Genomic DNA, 18,323 nt, shown 5'->3' on the forward strand with positions numbered 1-18,323 from the left:
TCTTTCTCCTTCACAGAAGATGAAACAACATGTTTTTGAATCTTACATATGCATTTAAGAAGCTATTTTTCACTTCAGCTGACCTGGCTAAAAAAAAAAAAAAACATTTCCTTTAATTGTGTTTTGTTCCTCAGCAAATGTTTAAAAATGAGCTTAAATTGAAATAGTCCTTCCAGTGTTTTCCCCTTTCTCTTGTTTTGTCTTATTCTGTCTCTGCCAGTCTATTTTTTTTTTAAATTTTCATTCCCTTTGAATGACAAGAAACACCATGCTTTCAGTACTTTGTGATTTTAAGAAGTGAATTTGCTTTGAAGTTTGAAAAAAACACTTGAAAATTCTCTTCATTTAAACCTAACTTATTTACATAACACCCCTTTGTCTGAATGACAAAAAGACATTAAGACAAGAAGATTGATATTACTCTCATGTCTGTAACATTAAACTATAGGCAGCAGCATAGTTAGTTAACCTGGTTATGTGCAAAGGTAACAAAATCTGCACTTGTACAGCCACAAATAAAATTACATTTCTAGTTTCACCAAAATCCAAAATGTCACGAGAGAACCTAATCCAGCACAGGGAACATATGCAGCTGAGGTTCAGTAACAGATCAGGCAGACCGTCACAAATTGGAAATCGAAGTCCAGTTTAGAAAGAGAGGAACTTGAGTTTATATCTGAAAACCTACTCATTATCTCCTTGTTGTCATGCTGGGGACAAGAACTCAGGGAACAGTGTGTATGTGCAAACAAACATGAAAACACTTCTGATCACAAGTTTTGGTCTGTCCGCATAACTTTCAACACAAAAGGCAAGTCTTTTAACAATTCAAAAGAAAAGTGTGTTTACCCTTTGCGGCTTCCCCAGCAACTGCACCAGCAACATAATGTGACTGCTGTGATGAGGTTTGAGTTGCCCACATCTCCAAAGCGAGAGATGAAAAATGATAATATTAAAGAACGATGGAAATACTTAAACCTGACCATCAAAACCTAATGTTCGGGGCAGTGCGCCAAAGCTGCCATCTAGTTTTAACCAGAAAGTGTTTTTTTAATCTTTCAGTGTAATCTTTCTCTGCATCTGGTCCATGTTGTCAGTGTTGTCTTTTCATGAGATATCATTCCATCCGCCATGGGATCTATATAATTATCTTCCTTTATATTCACTGTGGTTTGGAAACAACCCCCCTGTGCTTTACATGGTAAACAGCTTAGATTCTTTGTAGAAGTCGTGTACCCCAGGAATTATGAATGTTTTTCTGGTTTTAGTATGGTTAGCATATATTATCAGGTCAAGGTCAAGCTTTTTCACAGGCAAAATGATGAGCTATTGAGGTAATCTAACTCCAAAGATGCAAAGTCGCATCATTTTCAGGTTGTTGTCTGTAAGTTTTCTTTTGTCTGTAAGAGGGTAAATTGTTGGAACACAATGTAGAACTGGAATGATTATTCTTGGAAGAGAAGTTGTTCAATCTGTAGATATAAAGGGCTCATTCTAAGGAAGCAAAAGCATAATAATTACTCTTTCAGGTAATTATACACCAATGAAAACACGGTTGTTAATGTTATTATTAGTCATTTCTGCCCCCAATCCCCCTAAAACCTGCACATGGGATTTTTAATTTACATGTCATTTAACAGAAAATTAATTTGCAGCAGTCTTATGAGGACCATAACTCTGACTGTGAGCCAATTTTCAAAATTCTTACAAAATACCGTTCCTCTTAAAAGACTTGAACCCCTTTTGTAGCCACTTGCTTTTCGTCTTTATTATCTCAAATTTTTTCAGCAATTATTCAACAAATGAAATGTTTGGAATAATCATTAGAAATAGATGTGTCGTAAATCTTCTAAGAGTTGGAGTCTGACAATACTGGCCTAACAGTGCATGTAAGAGTGCTGGAATGAGACTGAATGGCAACTGTTTTATTGCAGAGCACAAATGGAGTGTAAATTTGACAGGCCTGCCCAGCTGAACAGTATTTATGATGCAGCTCAGAAACATTACAGGAATTCCTGATTCCTATCAAGGCATGCGCCATTTGATTTCCCAGCCTCCCCTCGGATTTTGAGGTAATAGCTTGTGCAAGAATTTGATCCTTTTGGCATTCTGCATTACACAATTCTTCCAAATGGTAAATATTGCACTTGGACAAGGCTTCTGGAGCTTGGATGTCCTTGGATAAGTCTGCAGCTGATAAAACCTCAGAGTATTGCTCACAGACCCAAGCTTGGTTCAAAACAAACCCTGCAGCTCCCAAAACTACTGTAGCTGTAAATGAGGTTTGGCACTGGGATACATTTTCATAGATACAACTAGATAGGTTAGCAAATGAAAAACTATTAGCCTGTAAAACATGTTTTTCTTTTTTTTTAACGGCTGAATCAACGCTCCACACTCTACACAGATAAAATGTGTAGTGAGAGTACATAATCAATACATAAGCTTAACTATTACTTTGCTCTGATCTCAACATCATACACATCATCACTCTCACAACTCTTCTAGAGGGTGGGGGAGTGCATGTAAAAACAGGAAGTGGTCATGAATTTTTGTCAACCTGTGACTTCCTGTCGATCCATCTGTTTCAGTGCTGTTGTCAGGTTGAATCTGGTCCCAGGCCAAAATACCAACACAGGATAATGGGTATTAAAGTACTATCAGATGTCACAGAACCACTAAAAACATGTGACAAAAGGTCATGTTTCTCCAATTTTTTTTCTCGAACTGTTATTGAAAGGAATAAAGCTGGTAGTCATTTTTCTCAGCCTCCATACTGTCAAATCCTTACAGAAGATGTGTTGAAAGACAAGTCATGACGGAAGTTTCATCCTCAGCCAAAGCCTGCGATTGCCTCCCCCAGAGCAGCTACAAAGAGGCCATCGTTAGACAGGCCCCTGAGGTTGAATGACTGTTTGTCTTAGCATCAGCCTAAGGTCTGATGAAAATGTGGTAAAGGGGAAACCCATTGTGAAACAGTCTTTTCTTTCATGAGATGTTTAAGGAGCCTATGTGTACGTAGGCTCCATGGTGGGGATGGTGTGAATGAGTGAATGTGACAGTGGGGAGAGAGGAGTCTATAGGCAAAGAGAGGAAGAAGAGGGGTCTGCGGTGTCAGAAAAACCTCAGCTATCCAGTGCTCTCCACAGCCTGGTAACGGAAACCTCATGACCAGGCTAGCATCTCTGCTTCTTTCTCTGTCTTTTATGTATCTGTTCCTCCACCCTTCTCTCTCATATCTTCCCTCCATCCTTCCCTCCCTACCATGTGTTTTTGGAGGGAACTCAACCAGAGAACAGCACAGTGCTTCAAGCTCTCTGGCGGCAGACAAACTCCACTTCTTTCAGCTTGACAGACAATCATCGCAGTCCTGTTGGCTGGAAAGTTCTAAGCCACCTCTGTTTGGTTTGGTAACAAAGGGAGGGATGGGAAGATATTAAATGGAACACACACACACTTAAACATATGTTTAAGTGAGAGACCCAGAACACAGTTTTTTTCCCCCCTGGACAGTATTTCTCAGTGTTAATGAAATATATATCTCACTATTTGCAGATGATATATTTTTGTTCTATACAAACCTTTAGTACTTTCCAGCCATGTTGGTGCTACAGTAAGTTACTCACCTTTTCCTTTGTCACTTCCTCCCTTCAGGGTCCTCCTAATTACAGCACATATGCAGGTCTGCACAGTAATCAGATCCTCACCGTTAAGGTTTGTCCCTCCAAGCGACCTCTTCCTTGGTCACCGTTCTCTGTCAGGCTGCTGATCTGTCACTATCTCTGCAGAAAGAAGAGCAAAACACTCTTTTTGAGTTTTGACTTTCAGCTTACTGCATCAAATACTGCTGAATTCTCATCTATTTTCCCCACAGCAACTGGTTTCCCTCTTGGTTGGGCTCTCAGTTATCTGTAATTTTTTTTTCTTTACTTTTTCTCTTCTCCCTCCCTTTTGTCCTTAAAAATGTCATGCAACCTCTCCTCTTTTTCTTCACTCTTTCCTTTTTTGCTATTTTTCTGCTTTTTTCCCTGCTGCACCTGTTGCATATTAGATGGTTTTTCCTCGATATGACCATGGTTTTCTCTCCGGAGAGCAGTCCAACAGTTTTCAAAGACGCTTTCTGAAGGTAGACCACAACTGAGGCATGTGTGTGCTTAAAACACTTAAAAGGTATACTAAACTAGATGTTTCTGTATCTGCAGAAACTTGGCCCTCTGTCTGTATTTTCTTAATATTTAGTTTGGATATTTACATTTACTGGACAGTGAGGCTCATTCCCAGGCTGTCAGTATTTGCCGACCTGTAAATGAGACTCTTTCTTGCTTTTCACTGCGTTTTCATGATGTGTTTACAAACAGCAACTGATAAATTATGTTTGGTATACCTTTAACCAGCCTTTCGTATTAATGTACTGATCAGCTACGAATCTCCCTCATTTCTTCCCTTTTCACCTTTCTCAGTCTTGTTGCATTGAACTGATATCATGTTTGATATTTTTTCATAACCATCCTGTTTGCTTGCTTGTTGTATTAACATGATTGAAATTGTTTGTAAAAATGTTAAAAGTTAAAAGATTTATAAAATAAAACATCTAGAAAGATGAGCCATACACAGTGAGGCTTTAGAAATGTGTGCTTCAAGTCTGAGCTTAATAGAGACATAATAGTTATCAGTGCAAGGGAATTTTTTGTCTTCTATTTGTCTTCATAATACCAGTTCCATGAAAAGGCTTCCTGTACCATGTTGCTTGCCGCAACAAAGCAAACCATAATGTGCCACATGTCTGTGAGCTGAGAGGGTGCAGAGGAAGAGCCATCATGTGGCTATAAAGACAGCACCAGGCGTACATCCACTTCAGAACTGAGCAAAATCATTACGGCATCAGTGGGCTCAGTTTGGTATAAATATGAGGATGGAAGTCATTGGAAAGAGCAGACAAGAGCCCAGCTAGGTTTAAATCCAGTGATGAAAAGATCTTTAATCGCTGGTGATTTCTATGTTTTTGATTTGTCAAGTATGAGCAGGAAAGAAACAATTCATTCATTGTTAATACCTTGTTCTAGTTGACATGGATGGATATGAGCATGACATAACTGATGGCTAATAAACTTGAAAGATAATAATCTATAAGTGTAGACTTACAGTTTATTTCTGTTGCTCCCAAATGGCCAAAAAAAAAATGAGATTTAGGATAGGATATAGGAGTTGTCATTTAGATATCTTTAGATAGATCTTTAGATATCTTCTTTCATCTTATCATTTGTTGTGATAAATATAGAAATTTAAGCCTGCCCCTGACACTTCTGATTGGTTTGAGAATTGCAGACAACCCACAAGATTTTTTCTCCACTTCAAGATAGAAAGAGTTTCTGCTAGATCTTTTCTCTGTGCTGACACAGACAATCATAAGCAATTCAAGATAAATATTTGTTTAAAAAATAATGTTTTGCTATTACTTTACTTTTGTATCTGAAAACATGTTTGTTCTTGTGTTTCTTACGCTCTTTCTCTCTCTCTCTCTCTCTCTCTCTCTCTCTTTCTCTCTCTCTCTCTCTCTCTCTCTCTCTCTCTTTTTTTTCTTGTTCCATTTTCCATCAGGGTGACCAAGGCCAAGCTGGACCTGCAGGTCCTCCTGGGCCTCCAGGTCCTCCCGGTCCCCGGGGCCCCCCTGGGAACACAGGAAAGGATGGCCCACGTGGCCCTGCTGGTGAGCCGGTAAGAGCTTCTTGTGTTGAAATAAAAGCAAATGTACACCCACTCCACAAAACAATGCACCCATACACACTCAGACATCCTTCTTACGAGTTGCTGTTTTTCTCCTCCTCCATCATTCTCCCCCTTTTCCTCACCCTCTAACCAAGGTTACACCACAAAGAATTCAGTCACTTAAAACACCTCAATCATCAGGGACTGCCGTTACCCCAATTGTGTTGATCTTGTAGGGTTCAACCGCAGGGTGTGACAGATTGCAAATTGTGTTTCTGTGTGTATGTGTGCGAAGGGAAGGGTCTATGCAGTAAATTGCAATGAAGCCATATTCTCATTCTTCCGGGTTTGCCAGTGAGCTGTGGCTTACCTAAAAGTGCCCAAAATAGTAACTCTACTCCTTGCTTCATCTGTTTTGTGTAAGACAGCGGCCACAAAGTTCTCCAGCATGCCCCCATTCTCCCACCCTCCTACCACGACTGTGTCGCTGTGCACCCCTGAAACAGATACCGCGCTGCGGCGAGTTCATGGGCAGCTTGCCGGCGGTACCAAACAATAGTTGAGCTCTTTGCCTAAGGCAGTTTATGTTTCTCAAAATTAACTTTCTGCTCATACAGTCCCATGGTCTAGTTCAAATGAAGTGGCTGCTTAACACTGTGCTTAGAAGATGGACGAGAGAAAAAGGCTATTAAGGTAATTTGTAATGACTAAAAACAGATGGGTCAAAGAGAAGGGGCCTGGCCTGTAACTTGGTCAATTCTGCATGTATTAACCAAGTTGATTAAAAGACGCGACGCTGGAAAACCCAAAACAGCAAAAGAAGGCAGAATGGCGCTATGAGCCACTCCATGTTGTGGGCAGATGTATGACTTTCCTGAACTCGAGAAAGTGAGAAAACCTGCCGGCGTGGGTGTCCCTTGTTATTTGTATGCATAAAACTGCTGTGGTGGATTTTTGTGTAAATAATACTTGAATATTTGCTTTATTTGGACATATCTAAGTTTGCAAGTAAATTGTTTCAAGTAAATTTAGTGTTGTTTCTAAATGAAAATGCATGTGACATGTGAACTGGTCCTCATCCATCCTTTTCTGCAGTTAGGATAAAAGAAGTGCTAAAACATTATTTGTAACAGTGATTTGTTTCCCACTGCTGTGGGGGAAAGATCAAAAGATGAGGAGCAAGTAAGAGGGGTGAAAAAAGGGGTTAAAAGGCTGCTGGAGCAATTGAGGATGGAAATAAGAGGACCACATAGCAGTAGAGGAGATCAGGTTGACAGTTTGTATGTGCTGGCAGGGAGCAAGAGGAAGAAAACCAGCTGGGAAACATCTAAGCAGCTTCTGCACGTTATAGTAAAATATGGGGACAGCATGGAAGGCTAACAACTTCCAGTTTCATTCATGCATTTATTATAGTGTACTGAGTGATCAAGTAAACACAACTACTTGATAGCAGTGTGTGTGTGGGAGGGGGGGGGGGGGGGGGACAGAGAGAGAGAGAGATGGAGGGCTCTTGCACAAGATCCCACTAAGCTGTCTCTGCCATGGATGACTTCATAGCAGATGAAGATGTCTATTTAACTGCTCCTCCAAACACATGTCCACCTGGCCTTCACAAACAGTCACAATAGGTCTGTTTACCTAAATGAGCCCAATTGCTGATGGACCAATACCAGAGGGAATACTCATTATACACCAAGTCCTGGTCGGGGTCCAGAGTAATCTGGTACCAACTGCAAAACAAAGGCTTTTGGAATATAGATCAGTGACAAATTAAAGGGAAAAAGTGAAACAACAGAATGTGTCTTACTAAAAGTTTGTTGTTGTTGTTATTGTCTCATATGGTGTTGTGATGATGGTGGTGTAGAGCGTTGTGTAACAACTCAGTCCAAAATCTTCCACAGGTGTTAATTGAGATCTGGTGATTTTCACACTCATGAAAGCCTTCAGTGAGCCTTTGTGCCTGGCAAAACATCTGTATCTGCATATGTTTTGGTTTTTTTTTTTGTCTCCGCTCTCTTAATTAAACCCTTTGATCAACTCAAGTCCGTGAACTGGTCATGCCTTGTAGATTTCTGACATCTAGTGGCCAAAGTGGTTTAACTCTTTGACAGGGATTTACCTGAAGTGAGACATTAAGTGTCTTTTCTGTCCTCCTTAGGGTTTTCCAGGTCGAGATGGTGTTGAGGTGAGTGTCCTTCAAAACCAGTTTACATCTTCAGCAATGGGATTATTGTTCATAAAGCACTGTTATAAGTCTGTGGTGGTGGCTTGTCTTTCTCTGGATAATTATGGTACCCAAATATATTTTGCCACAGGGGGCACAAGGATTTCCTGGCAAGCCAGTAAGTTCATTAACAGTTTACTCACCTCGACTCAACTTACTTGTCTTACTTCTTGTTTTACTCAAACATCTTCACTGTCTTGTCAAGTTCTTATGTCTGCTCCAGAGGAAGCATGTGTCCAACTTTGGTACTTTTGGCCTTTATTAACTAATGTGACCTGACAGGGTGAAGACGGTGAGCCTGGCAGTCCAGGACCTCAAGGTCCCCCAGGAGCAAAGGTACAGATAAGCTTCTCTCATCAGCTGATTATTTTAACATGTCTGTCTTTACTTGCATTGACCTTGAACATTTATTGTGCGTTGAAACAGGGTGAGCCAGGTATGGGAGAAAAAGGAGAGAGAGGCATGGACGGACTCCCAGGATTAAAGGTAGGAGACTGAAACAGCATTTCAACAATATACACATTTAAAATTAGTATCTTATTAATTAAATTATTTATATGATATATTAAAAATGTATTATGTGTGAAAGAGTCTTACCAGAATATGTCATATCTGTGAATCACTCAGGGAGACAAAGGGGAAATAGGAGAGCAAGGACCACAAGGACCTATGGTATGTGTGTTGCCCAGAATTAACTTTTTAAAATCATTCTGCTATATAGTATTTAACATGTGTATTATGTTCGTCTTCAGTTGTTGATGTAACTCCCAGTCATTTTTTTTTTTGTCTCCGCCTCAGGGTTATCCTGGTGAAAAAGGTGCCACAGGCTCCTCAGACATCATAGATTTCAATGGGAAACTTCTAGATGCTTTTCAGGTGTGTGATAACATTAAAAAATGAGGCCAGATTCATGCTTGTATCATATATTCTACCAGACATTTATTACTGAATCTCAAGTTGGGCATCAGGGAAAATTTAAATGAGCCCAGAAATGACAGTGTGATATGAAACACAACTGGATGTTTTCTTTTCACAAACTACAAAACTCAACATGTCACCGTCTCTTTTTTGCAGGCCATCAACACCATCAGTGTTTCGGTAATCTGTTGTTGTTTCGGCATGGTTTTGATGGAGTGATCAGTAACTAACATGTATAATAATGCATAGACTTGCCCAGACTCACATCAGCACATACCCTGTACATATTATCCCACCTGCTTCTGCCAGTCGGTCTGTGTGTGTTGTGTAGATGCCCTTTACCCGCAACTACATATTTCAGATGTATTGGGTGTCACTCTAAAGGCCACATCTAAAGAGACTTAACTCAATGTCACTGTTTTTCTGGTCTACCAGGTTCTCCTGTGTATTCATTTGGGATAAAACACACAGTCCCAGTAAATATAGTCCAGCTGTGCTGTTCTATCAGATAACATGTAGCCTAAAGAAGCATACTTAATCATGCAGAAAAATCAACAGCCTGTGTTACATTGTTTCAAGTGTGTTTTCATGAAATATATCCAATATACAAGATACGTGGATGTAACTTGCCATAGGGCAGCATGGTGTTATTTTCTCTTTATTTGGTCTCTGTATTTGTGTTGTTCCACATTACTTGTGCACAAGGGGAATGTGCTCGAAAGCATGGGAGCCCCTCATAGTTGCCACAGTCTCAGTTTCACATCCCTCACTTCATACACAAGACCCATTGATTCTACCATGTATCGTGCTACATGCTAGCACAGATGGCTATCTCGGCAGCAGAGTGTGTATTTGATTAAAAACCACTATGCACAAAGTCCCCTCGGACCTGATCTGAAATGGGGTCCTGCATGCAACGCTGCAGACAGCATCATGAGATAGTTAGAAAGAAATTGGTAAAAACAAGAACCTGAGATCTTATCAGAAGCCTCTTGCCAGTGTAGATCAGTTGCTAGAAACATCTCACTATGTTACATCCATGGAGCAGGGAGTGCTTGTTGACCACCCAGCTTGTCTTGTCATCTATTCACTATTCACAAGTTTTGGTGATGATGAATTTGGTTTGTTGTTATTTGTTACTATCATTCATTTTACATCCTTTTCTGTAATTATTTGTATGTGTAGCCTACACTTGGCAATGATAGAATATCTCAGATTAAACAGATGTTTGTAAACATCTGTGAAGCTGAAATGGGAGGCCAACGAAACATCAGAAATTAGAAAAAGGGAGAGAGCATGTACACCTCTTGGAGGCAACACGAGTTCCTTTTTTATGACTTCAAGATGGCCAAAGACTTCAGAGGGAAAAGTAACAAGTGTAACACTGTGGATGTAGAGATTACGAAACTTCATATCACTCATCAACCAGCACGGTCTTTATAAGATAAAATTGCTTCAAGTTGGTTGTGATCAGCAAACAAAGTGATCAAGTCATCAGCTCTGTTGACTGCCAGGCTTGTATTGTGAAATCTGTCAGTCTTATTGTATTACTTTGTACTGGCTTATGACTCAACATGAATGTTAGTGCTGCTCCATTTCCGCTGTACGTGAAAATTAGCCACTGTTTGCTAAGGAGTTCACCATATCTGCATAAAAGGTGACAGTGTCCAAGTCTTGTGCTTACAACTTGTTTTCTACTGCCCCCAGCTGGCCAAGAAAGCAGTAACTGCAATGCAGGATGGATGCCTTGATATCCACTGGCATAAGTATCACTCACTCAATGTCTGTCTGTCTGTCTTTCTCTAGGGTCCACCTGGACCACCTGGACCACCTGGAGCCCCAGGTTTTCCAGGGGAAAAAGTAAGGGGCCTTCTACCAATGTACTGCCATGAACTCGTAATGTTTTTTGGTTTTTTTTTTTTTTAAAAAAAAAACTATTTAAGTAGCTTTTATGTTAAATCCTTTGTATTTACTGCAGTGTTTCATATCCAGCATAGAAGAGCTTAAGCTGGGGCAACTGGACAAAGACGTTTCGCCTCTCATCCAAAAGGTTTCCTCAGTTCTGATTAACTGATGAATTCAAAAGGCTATGCGAAAATAATAGGTCACATCTTTGTCTTTTCTTTCAAAGAAAACACAAAGACCTGACCTGACTTGATTAACTGGTGGGGAGTCCCAGTTAGAACTGAAGAAGCCTTTTGGATGAGAGGTGAAACGTCTTCGCTTTAAACTGAAGTCCAGATGCCCCAACTTAAGCTCTTCTATGCAAGATGACCTGGATGACTGAGAATCTACACAGACATGTTACCCTCTCATATCCGTTAATTGATCTTTCCTCTCTCTCTTCCAGGGTGAGCTTGGATTACCTGGACCAGCAGGAGTCGATGGGGAAAAGGTATGGATGTGAAGAAGCAGAACAGCCTAATTAAATATCTTATACCACTGTTTCACAGTTTTTTATGAATATTGTGATTTGAGAGTCTGGGTTTTCTCCACTACTCTAGGGACCGAAAGGTGACGAGGGTGAGAAAGGGCCACCTGGAGAGAGAGGAGAGAAAGGAGAGATGGGGCTCTCTGGGCCTGCTGTAAGTAGTGACAACAAATACGTTTGTCTGATATATAAGCAGTGAAAATTACATAAACAACTCTTTGCTCTTTGTGGGTCAGGGTATGGATGGACAGAAAGGAGACAAGGGCGACTGCAGAATCGATGACAACTTGGTTAGTGAAACACAAAACCAGCTCATTACATGATTTTTAAAGGACCATACCGGTAATTATGCATGATTCAGCCCATTTATTACTTCACTTTCCTTCAGGCCACTGTAAGTTTCCACTGATTTCCTCTGACCATGAATGTCAGTTTACTGCAAACATCAAGGCCACATTAATTGTCATAGTTGGGTTATTACTGTGAGGTAATGCAGACATTTGAAGTAAACTACTGAACCTAAACTACACTATGCAATGATAATGCAACTTTGAAAAAAGGAATGGAAACTAATGGCTGGTAGAAAGAATACATTTAAAAAATCTTCCACATATACAGAAAATGCTGTGGCACAAAATATAAATGATTTGTGGTTGAGGAACTAAAATGTGCAGAACATTTGTTATGCTCCTTCAACCAGTCAGTCATCTGAATGTAAAAGTGAAATTTATCCACAAAGCTCTTCCTGCTCCTGCTTGACTCATGTTATTCCAATGGTGCTCAGGTTCAGATGATTTCCCAGCCAGGCCCTCCTGGGCCACCCGGCCCACCAGGGGTTCCTGGATCCCCTGGATCCATGGTGAGTACTTGTATCATTATCCAAATCCAGACAGACACTATTCCGCTCATGTTTATTGTTTGTAGCTTTAACACTCACAGAACACAATGTCTTCCAGGGGCTGCATGGAATGCCTGGTCCTAAGGTAAGACTCCAAAGCCATGCATCTGTCGTGTATGTGAGGGAGGCTATGACATGTTGTTTGGTGCTCAGTGTTCCTGTGTTCTATGGCAGGGTGAACCTGGATTTGGGATAAAGGGAGAGAAGGGGGACTCTGGTGCTCCTGGACCACAGGTAAGTTACACTATTATTATTGACCAGGTATTATCTTAATAAAACATGATGTACATGGAGATGATATGGTGATGATAATGTACTTTAACTGCAGGGTTTACAAGGTCTCCAGGGGTCACCTGGATCTGAAGGATTAGTGGGACTTCCAGGTTCAAAGGGAGAAAAAGTAAGCACCTGATCATGTGCATAAATATGTTTACTAAACTCCTTTTGACTGTGTGGGTCTTGAATAAAATATACATAATGATTTATAAGTGTGAATTTGTGATTGTAGGGCAGACCAGGGGAGCCTGGACTGGATGTGAGTTTCCCATTGAAATTTTAGATCCTGACATTTTCAAAAAGATTTTTTTTGATGTAATTTAATTTTAATCTGTACCCCCCAAAAAGCTGCTTTTTGACTTGTTTATGCTTCTATATCCAGGGTTTCCCGGGTCTGATGGGAGAGAAGGGTGACCGAGGGGAAAGAGGAGAGAAAGTAAGCACAGAATGCAAACAGATTTATGTTTATTTATGTTCCTGTTTATGTATAATAATCATAATCGGCTACACCAAGCTCTATCTGACTATTCCAGGCATAGTGATTCTTAATGAGGCAAATGGTTTTATTCTGATGCCATAATATTGTGTGATCATTTTATGAACGTGTGTGTGTGTGCGTGCGTGCTGTCTTGCTCATCTCCAGGGTGACAGGGGAGCAGTGGGAAAAAAAGGTCTAAAGGGCCAGAAGGGAGAGCAGGGTCCTCCAGGCCTGGACCAACCTTGTCCTGTGGTATGTCATCTCCACACATACACACACAGCAATGTTACACATCCAGACTGATTTACTCAACTATAACTTTCCTCTCGCCTTTTAGACATGCTGGATTTCCCTGCTTTCCTCTCTTACCGCCCTTTCTGTCCTGTCCTCTGCTTTTCATATTCCCCATTGCTGTGAATGTGTAACTGGCTCTTGATGACAGGGTTGTGATGAGACTAAAGGTCTGTCTGAGGAGGCAGGGCTTTCTTCCCCTCCGTCTCTCCCTCCTTCGGGCCCTGAGGCCCCCTGTCCTGTGGTACAGTATCTCTCCATCCTTCTTCTTCCTTTCACTATTTATGCACAGTACAGAATTCTAGACTCTGCACCAGAGGCCTGGTGCTATTTGTTCAAGTGACGGAGCACACCTATGATGGGCGTGCATGTGCGCACACGCACGGTTAGGTTGTGGATCATTTCAGGGATTATTTTCCTGCTGTTCCTTGCTGGCAAGTTTATATACATTATTCAACTAAAAGTGATAATGTTAGATGGACTTGTTGAATAGACAATATTACGCACTGCTGTTATGAAGTGCATGACTATACGTTGCTTTGACCATGGCTTAAATAATGCATGTTAATTTCACCTTGATTACACAAATTGTGAATATTCTGTCTCAATAACTGGAGACATCAAGTTGCTGAGCGTCGTTTCGGTGCGCCTCGTTACCAATGAATCTGAGCTAGAATAATTCAAGTTATTCATTTAAATATGACACGAGGCCCCGCTGCCCTAATCTGATGCCTGTTTATGCATCTACTGTTGCTATTTTCTTTTCAACCACTTTACTTTTCATCTCTGAAATGCTTAAGGCTTACTGCATGTAGATTAGTATTCATGGTAAAGAGAGACATTCTGAGATAATTAACACATTCACATAAATCAGACGTCTTGCTTTTTATTTGTGAAATAAAAGATATGAAAGACATGGAAGATGCTGGGTTGCAAAAAATGTAATATTTCTCTAAGCAGAAAAGAATAGAAAAGAAAAAAGATGTTAATATTTTGATTTTTATATTTGGTCTGCAGTATTATAAATATGAGCATACACAAGTAGCTACAGTACATAGATAGGGAACAACTGATTGCCAACCTAAAATAGTTATTCTTTTTTTTAAATAATGCTAATTCACTTTTTCCTCCAGCCTCCACCTTGACATTTTCATTTTCTGGCCCGTTAACTTTCCACTGATGTTCTCTCTCTGTGCAGGGACAGGACGGGCTGCCCATACCAGGCTGCTGGCACAAGGTAAGTGTTGAGGTGTAGCTTATTTAAAAAAAAAAAGCATATGGTAACTAATGAAATGATTAGCATTTAATTGTGAGACAGCAGCTGGCACAGTCATGAAATAGTAAACAGCTAACACTATCTGTAATCAAAGCGTACACTTTTACTTATTACTTATGGGATGTCAACATTAAAATGGTTGCTTGACTCTTGTTTGAAACAGGGGCATTTTGTAAGTATACTAAAATGTGTGAGCTTGTAATTGGAAAGCATGGCTATTTTTGAAATCAGTCATTATTTGATTATTTTAGGGACTTTTGTTTGGATTTTAATTTGACACGCTACTAATAATCAATCCCTGCTATTCTCCTTTTGCAGTGATGACTAACCAGCCGCATGGAATCTGTACATATTGATATGGTATATATTGGAATTGAATACTACGCCAACAACCCACTCCCCTTTTTTGCATAAAACATTTTATATAATATATTGAGATTTATTTTTTTTTTAACAAGGACATTTTTGAATCTACAGAATTATGAAAACCTTTTTTTTTTAAATCTAAAGATCCAGTTTTGTTGTGAATGCAGCTATGGTTTTAAAGAGAAGAAACTGAACTGGCAATGGGACTATGAAGGACAGTCCAAATGACAGTGCCGGAGTGCCTTGACGGTCTAGCTGCCTTACTAACAAAGTCTGACTTGCTGCTTGATTGCAATCGTGAACGGCGTATGGACATGCCGGTGTGCGCACTCACCCAGTCTCTTGGATGGATGGACAGATCTCCTGGCTGTGGCGGACAGGGGTCAGTGCTCTCTTCTCCTCTCTCTCTCTCTCTGTGTTTTCTAAAAGGAGGAAATGGCGAGACAGAAACTCAAACGCAAGCGTCTCTCTCAGCCCTGAAGGACTTCAGGGCCTTGTGGAGAAAGAACATGTGGACAGGCAGCGAGCAGACGGGGGAGCAGAGCGAGCTACGTAATGCCTCAGTGTCATACTGAACACTCCAATCCCCCGTTATGGAAACTCAACAGGAGGCGGGGGAGGGGGCGACAGAGAACACTGCATGTTCATGTTCACCTGGAAAGAAAAGACATACCTGTGGCTGGTGATGCTGCGCAACAGCTTGACCTCCAATCTAAAGTTATCTGGGAGTCACTGACGTCACTGGCACATAAGGAAGGATTTACTGCACACACTCACACACACATTGGACATGTTGACCTCTTGTAAAAGGTTTTCACTAATTAAATGCTTAGTCACAACAACGCACAGTGTTGTTTAGCATGCTGACATCTTGTATGACTTGTGGGCCCCCTCATTGAAACGACAGTAGATTCATCTTCGTTTGCGATAAGCAGTCTTTAATAGTCTTTCCATTTGAACAAGCCACTCAGAAAAGTCAGTAAGTCTACCTTTTTATGGCTTACACTTGTGGCAGTGGTGACTTGTGTGTTGTTTTGTTTCATTTTGCTATATCTTTACCTATTTTTGTCCAGTTATATTTTGCATTCCTGTGCATTGCCATGTTTGTGGAATATACAGTATGGCTCGTGAAATTGCAAGGCCAGATCTGAGAGAACCATTTACAGTATTGATGAGAAACCAGCGTTGCCTTCACAACTGATTGCCAGTCAAAATACTTCCTATAATTTTCAGTGTAACTGATGCATTTTGACTCATCATAATCCTTTAATCACTGATGAAGACATAATTAATTAAGGTTACCAGTTTCTCTGGACAACAGTGTATGTTCTTGCTGCTGACTTAAGTGTGTGTTGTTTGTTTAATATTTTTGAATCAATATTAGTCATTTTTACTGAAGGACTAACAGACATAAGTATGAAAATTGAATCACATCTATACACAGCCATTTTTTTGTTGTGAAATTATTCATTTTTATCCAGCAATGGTTTATAACCGTCATTTATTTTACATTTTGTCTGTGTGTGCTTTCTTTTAATTGCTACAAAAGTTTTAGTCTTTGCTATCAGATTACCTTCACTGGTGTGTTTTGGTTTTTGTTATACATTTTTCTCAGATGGAATAATTTCTTGATTCTTAAATACTTTTATATACACAGTTTAAGCTCTGTTCTGCACATTCACAGGCAAAACCAAACACATGATCGCAGATACGCATACATCGTAGCTTGATGTTGAACGTAGAAAAAAAGAAATTGTACTTCTACTAATATTTGACTCCATGTTTATGGGGCAGAAATACACACATTAATGAAAAATGGTGTTAAAGTTTCTTAAAGTCGCTTTTTGATACTATATAAATAATACTTAAAAATGATCTTTTTTGTGGCAGCATGCATATTCAGATTACTCACTTGATACAACTGATGATCAATCATTTTCAACATTTTCATTTTTAGCTTGAATATTAATGTTTTACTGATTGATTAGCTGCACTCACCTTCCAACTATATTGCAGAATACTAAACATTTTTATTCCAATTCTTGCCCACAACACACACACACACACACACACACACACAGATTTCAGACAGAGTCAGCATTAGTGTTGTTTATCATTTTTAGACAAGGTCTTCACATCAGTCTAAGTAACACAAAATGGATATGTTCATAGTAATTTAGACTCAATTTAGATTTAGGAAACACACTGTAAATTGGTAATGCTGACTTCCTCTTTCTAATTAAACTTATTCACAAGGTGACCTGCAAACTGATGTAGGCCTTGCAGTGGTATTTCCTGTTTAGGTCTGAAATGACAATGTGTAACACCACCTCTTATCAGCTTTGTTTTTGCATCAAGGTCATTTTATGAAGTTGAATTACTGGCATCACACAAAACAATTTCAATTTTAGTGGGATAAATATGATGTGAAGTCTCACTGAATGTTTAAACTTCAGAAGTGTGTGGCAGTACATATCAGTTCATAGTGTATATGCTGCATCACTCATTTATGATGATGGAGATTTCTATAAAACAAAGGTGTGTATAGGTTGCATATCACTAAGCTAAAACAGAATATGACATAGAAAGTTTATTTGAGAATTTGAGAAAAATGCAGGCTGAGTTGAAAAAGCAGGATGGTTTAACGATAAACCACACATTTCTTGGCATTACTTCACTGGAAGCTGATGGTTATCTGTCACTTAACATTATTATGTGTTTATTTCTTTTGCAGATTCTGTCAGTTTCCATTTTAAGGCTTAATGCAATCATTAAATGTCACAGTGTCTGAATACTTTTGGTATTTTACCAAGTCCTGTATCACAGTATTAGCTTGACTTTGTGAGAATGTTTTTTGTGTGTATTTGGTTGTAAAAGAATGAAGCTATTTTTGTAATTACTTGTCTAATAATGTATAGCATCTGGTTAACTAAACATCTGACATGTAGACTGAAGTAAACTTTCCAGATGTTTTTTTTTTTTGTCCATTAAATCATAATCATGAAAATATTCTGTTTCATTCATTTACCATTAATAAAACAACAAAGAAGAGATTGTATACAATGTGGATGTTGTAGCCTATTAAAAAAACAAGTACAGTTAAAGAACACAGTCAGGCTACAAGATAAAGTGTAGAAACATGTTAGAGCTTTTATGTCCAAACCCTCTGATTATCAAATAGAAATATACATGAGCATTCCTTCTTAAAAGAATTAACCAGAAAAGGGGACAAAACTCAAAAATGACCAACAATAAATAAAAAAGGCTATTAAATAAAAAAGGCTATTGGCCCCGCAGTCGGAGGGACAAGCATTATTAAGCCACATTAATGAAATAACTTGTATTTCCTTGCATTGTTGCTGTCCTCTGTACAAGGAGCTACAACATCAGACTGAGTTTGTTATTGGTCTCCCCAGTCTGAAGGTCCTTCTGTGAGCCTTTAGAACTGCAAAGTGCTCC

General features: G+C 39.5%; 1 protein-coding gene across 12 annotated transcripts in view; it reads left to right on the top strand.

Moving 5' to 3' along the window:
• The window catches only part of col23a1a (collagen type XXIII alpha 1 chain a), a 117,882-nt gene extending 100,011 nt beyond the window's left edge, over window positions 1-17,871 (top strand). For 2 of the 12 annotated variants that reach the window (XR_006844874.1, XR_006844877.1), the window contains 22 exons: window positions 3,655-3,714; window positions 5,599-5,715; window positions 7,865-7,891; window positions 8,022-8,048; window positions 8,213-8,266; window positions 8,357-8,416; window positions 8,558-8,602; window positions 8,729-8,806; window positions 9,005-9,028; window positions 10,655-10,708; window positions 11,199-11,243; window positions 11,353-11,433; window positions 11,516-11,569; window positions 12,064-12,138; window positions 12,236-12,262; window positions 12,352-12,411; window positions 12,506-12,577; window positions 12,686-12,712; window positions 12,836-12,889; window positions 13,097-13,183; window positions 13,374-14,459; window positions 14,662-17,871. Coding sequence is in view for 6 of the 12 variants with exons in the window: in XM_046405882.1 (XP_046261838.1) it covers window positions 4,052-4,126; window positions 5,599-5,715; window positions 7,865-7,891; window positions 8,022-8,048; window positions 8,213-8,266; window positions 8,357-8,416; window positions 8,558-8,602; window positions 8,729-8,806; window positions 9,005-9,028; window positions 10,655-10,708; window positions 11,199-11,243; window positions 11,353-11,433; window positions 11,516-11,569; window positions 12,064-12,138; window positions 12,236-12,262; window positions 12,352-12,411; window positions 12,506-12,577; window positions 12,686-12,712; window positions 12,836-12,889; window positions 13,097-13,183; window positions 13,374-13,466; window positions 14,421-14,459; window positions 14,662-14,670; window positions 15,294-15,344 (1,335 nt within the window). In the remaining 6 variants the exon portion in view is untranslated. Of the gene's footprint in view, window positions 1-3,654; window positions 3,715-4,051; window positions 4,127-5,598; window positions 5,716-7,864; window positions 7,892-8,021; window positions 8,049-8,212; window positions 8,267-8,356; window positions 8,417-8,557; window positions 8,603-8,728; window positions 8,807-9,004; window positions 9,029-10,654; window positions 10,709-11,198; window positions 11,244-11,352; window positions 11,434-11,515; window positions 11,570-12,063; window positions 12,139-12,235; window positions 12,263-12,351; window positions 12,412-12,505; window positions 12,578-12,685; window positions 12,713-12,835; window positions 12,890-13,096; window positions 13,184-13,373; window positions 14,460-14,661 lie in introns of all 12 variants that reach the window. The other 10 variants (XM_046405882.1, XM_046405884.1, XM_046405883.1 and 7 more) reach the window with 10 other exon arrangements.
• Window positions 17,872-18,323: the final 452 nt, after the last annotated feature.

This window comes from Scatophagus argus, chromosome 12 (genome assembly GCF_020382885.2).
Source record: "Scatophagus argus isolate fScaArg1 chromosome 12, fScaArg1.pri, whole genome shotgun sequence".
Classification (NCBI taxonomy): domain Eukaryota; kingdom Metazoa; phylum Chordata; class Actinopteri; family Scatophagidae; genus Scatophagus; species Scatophagus argus.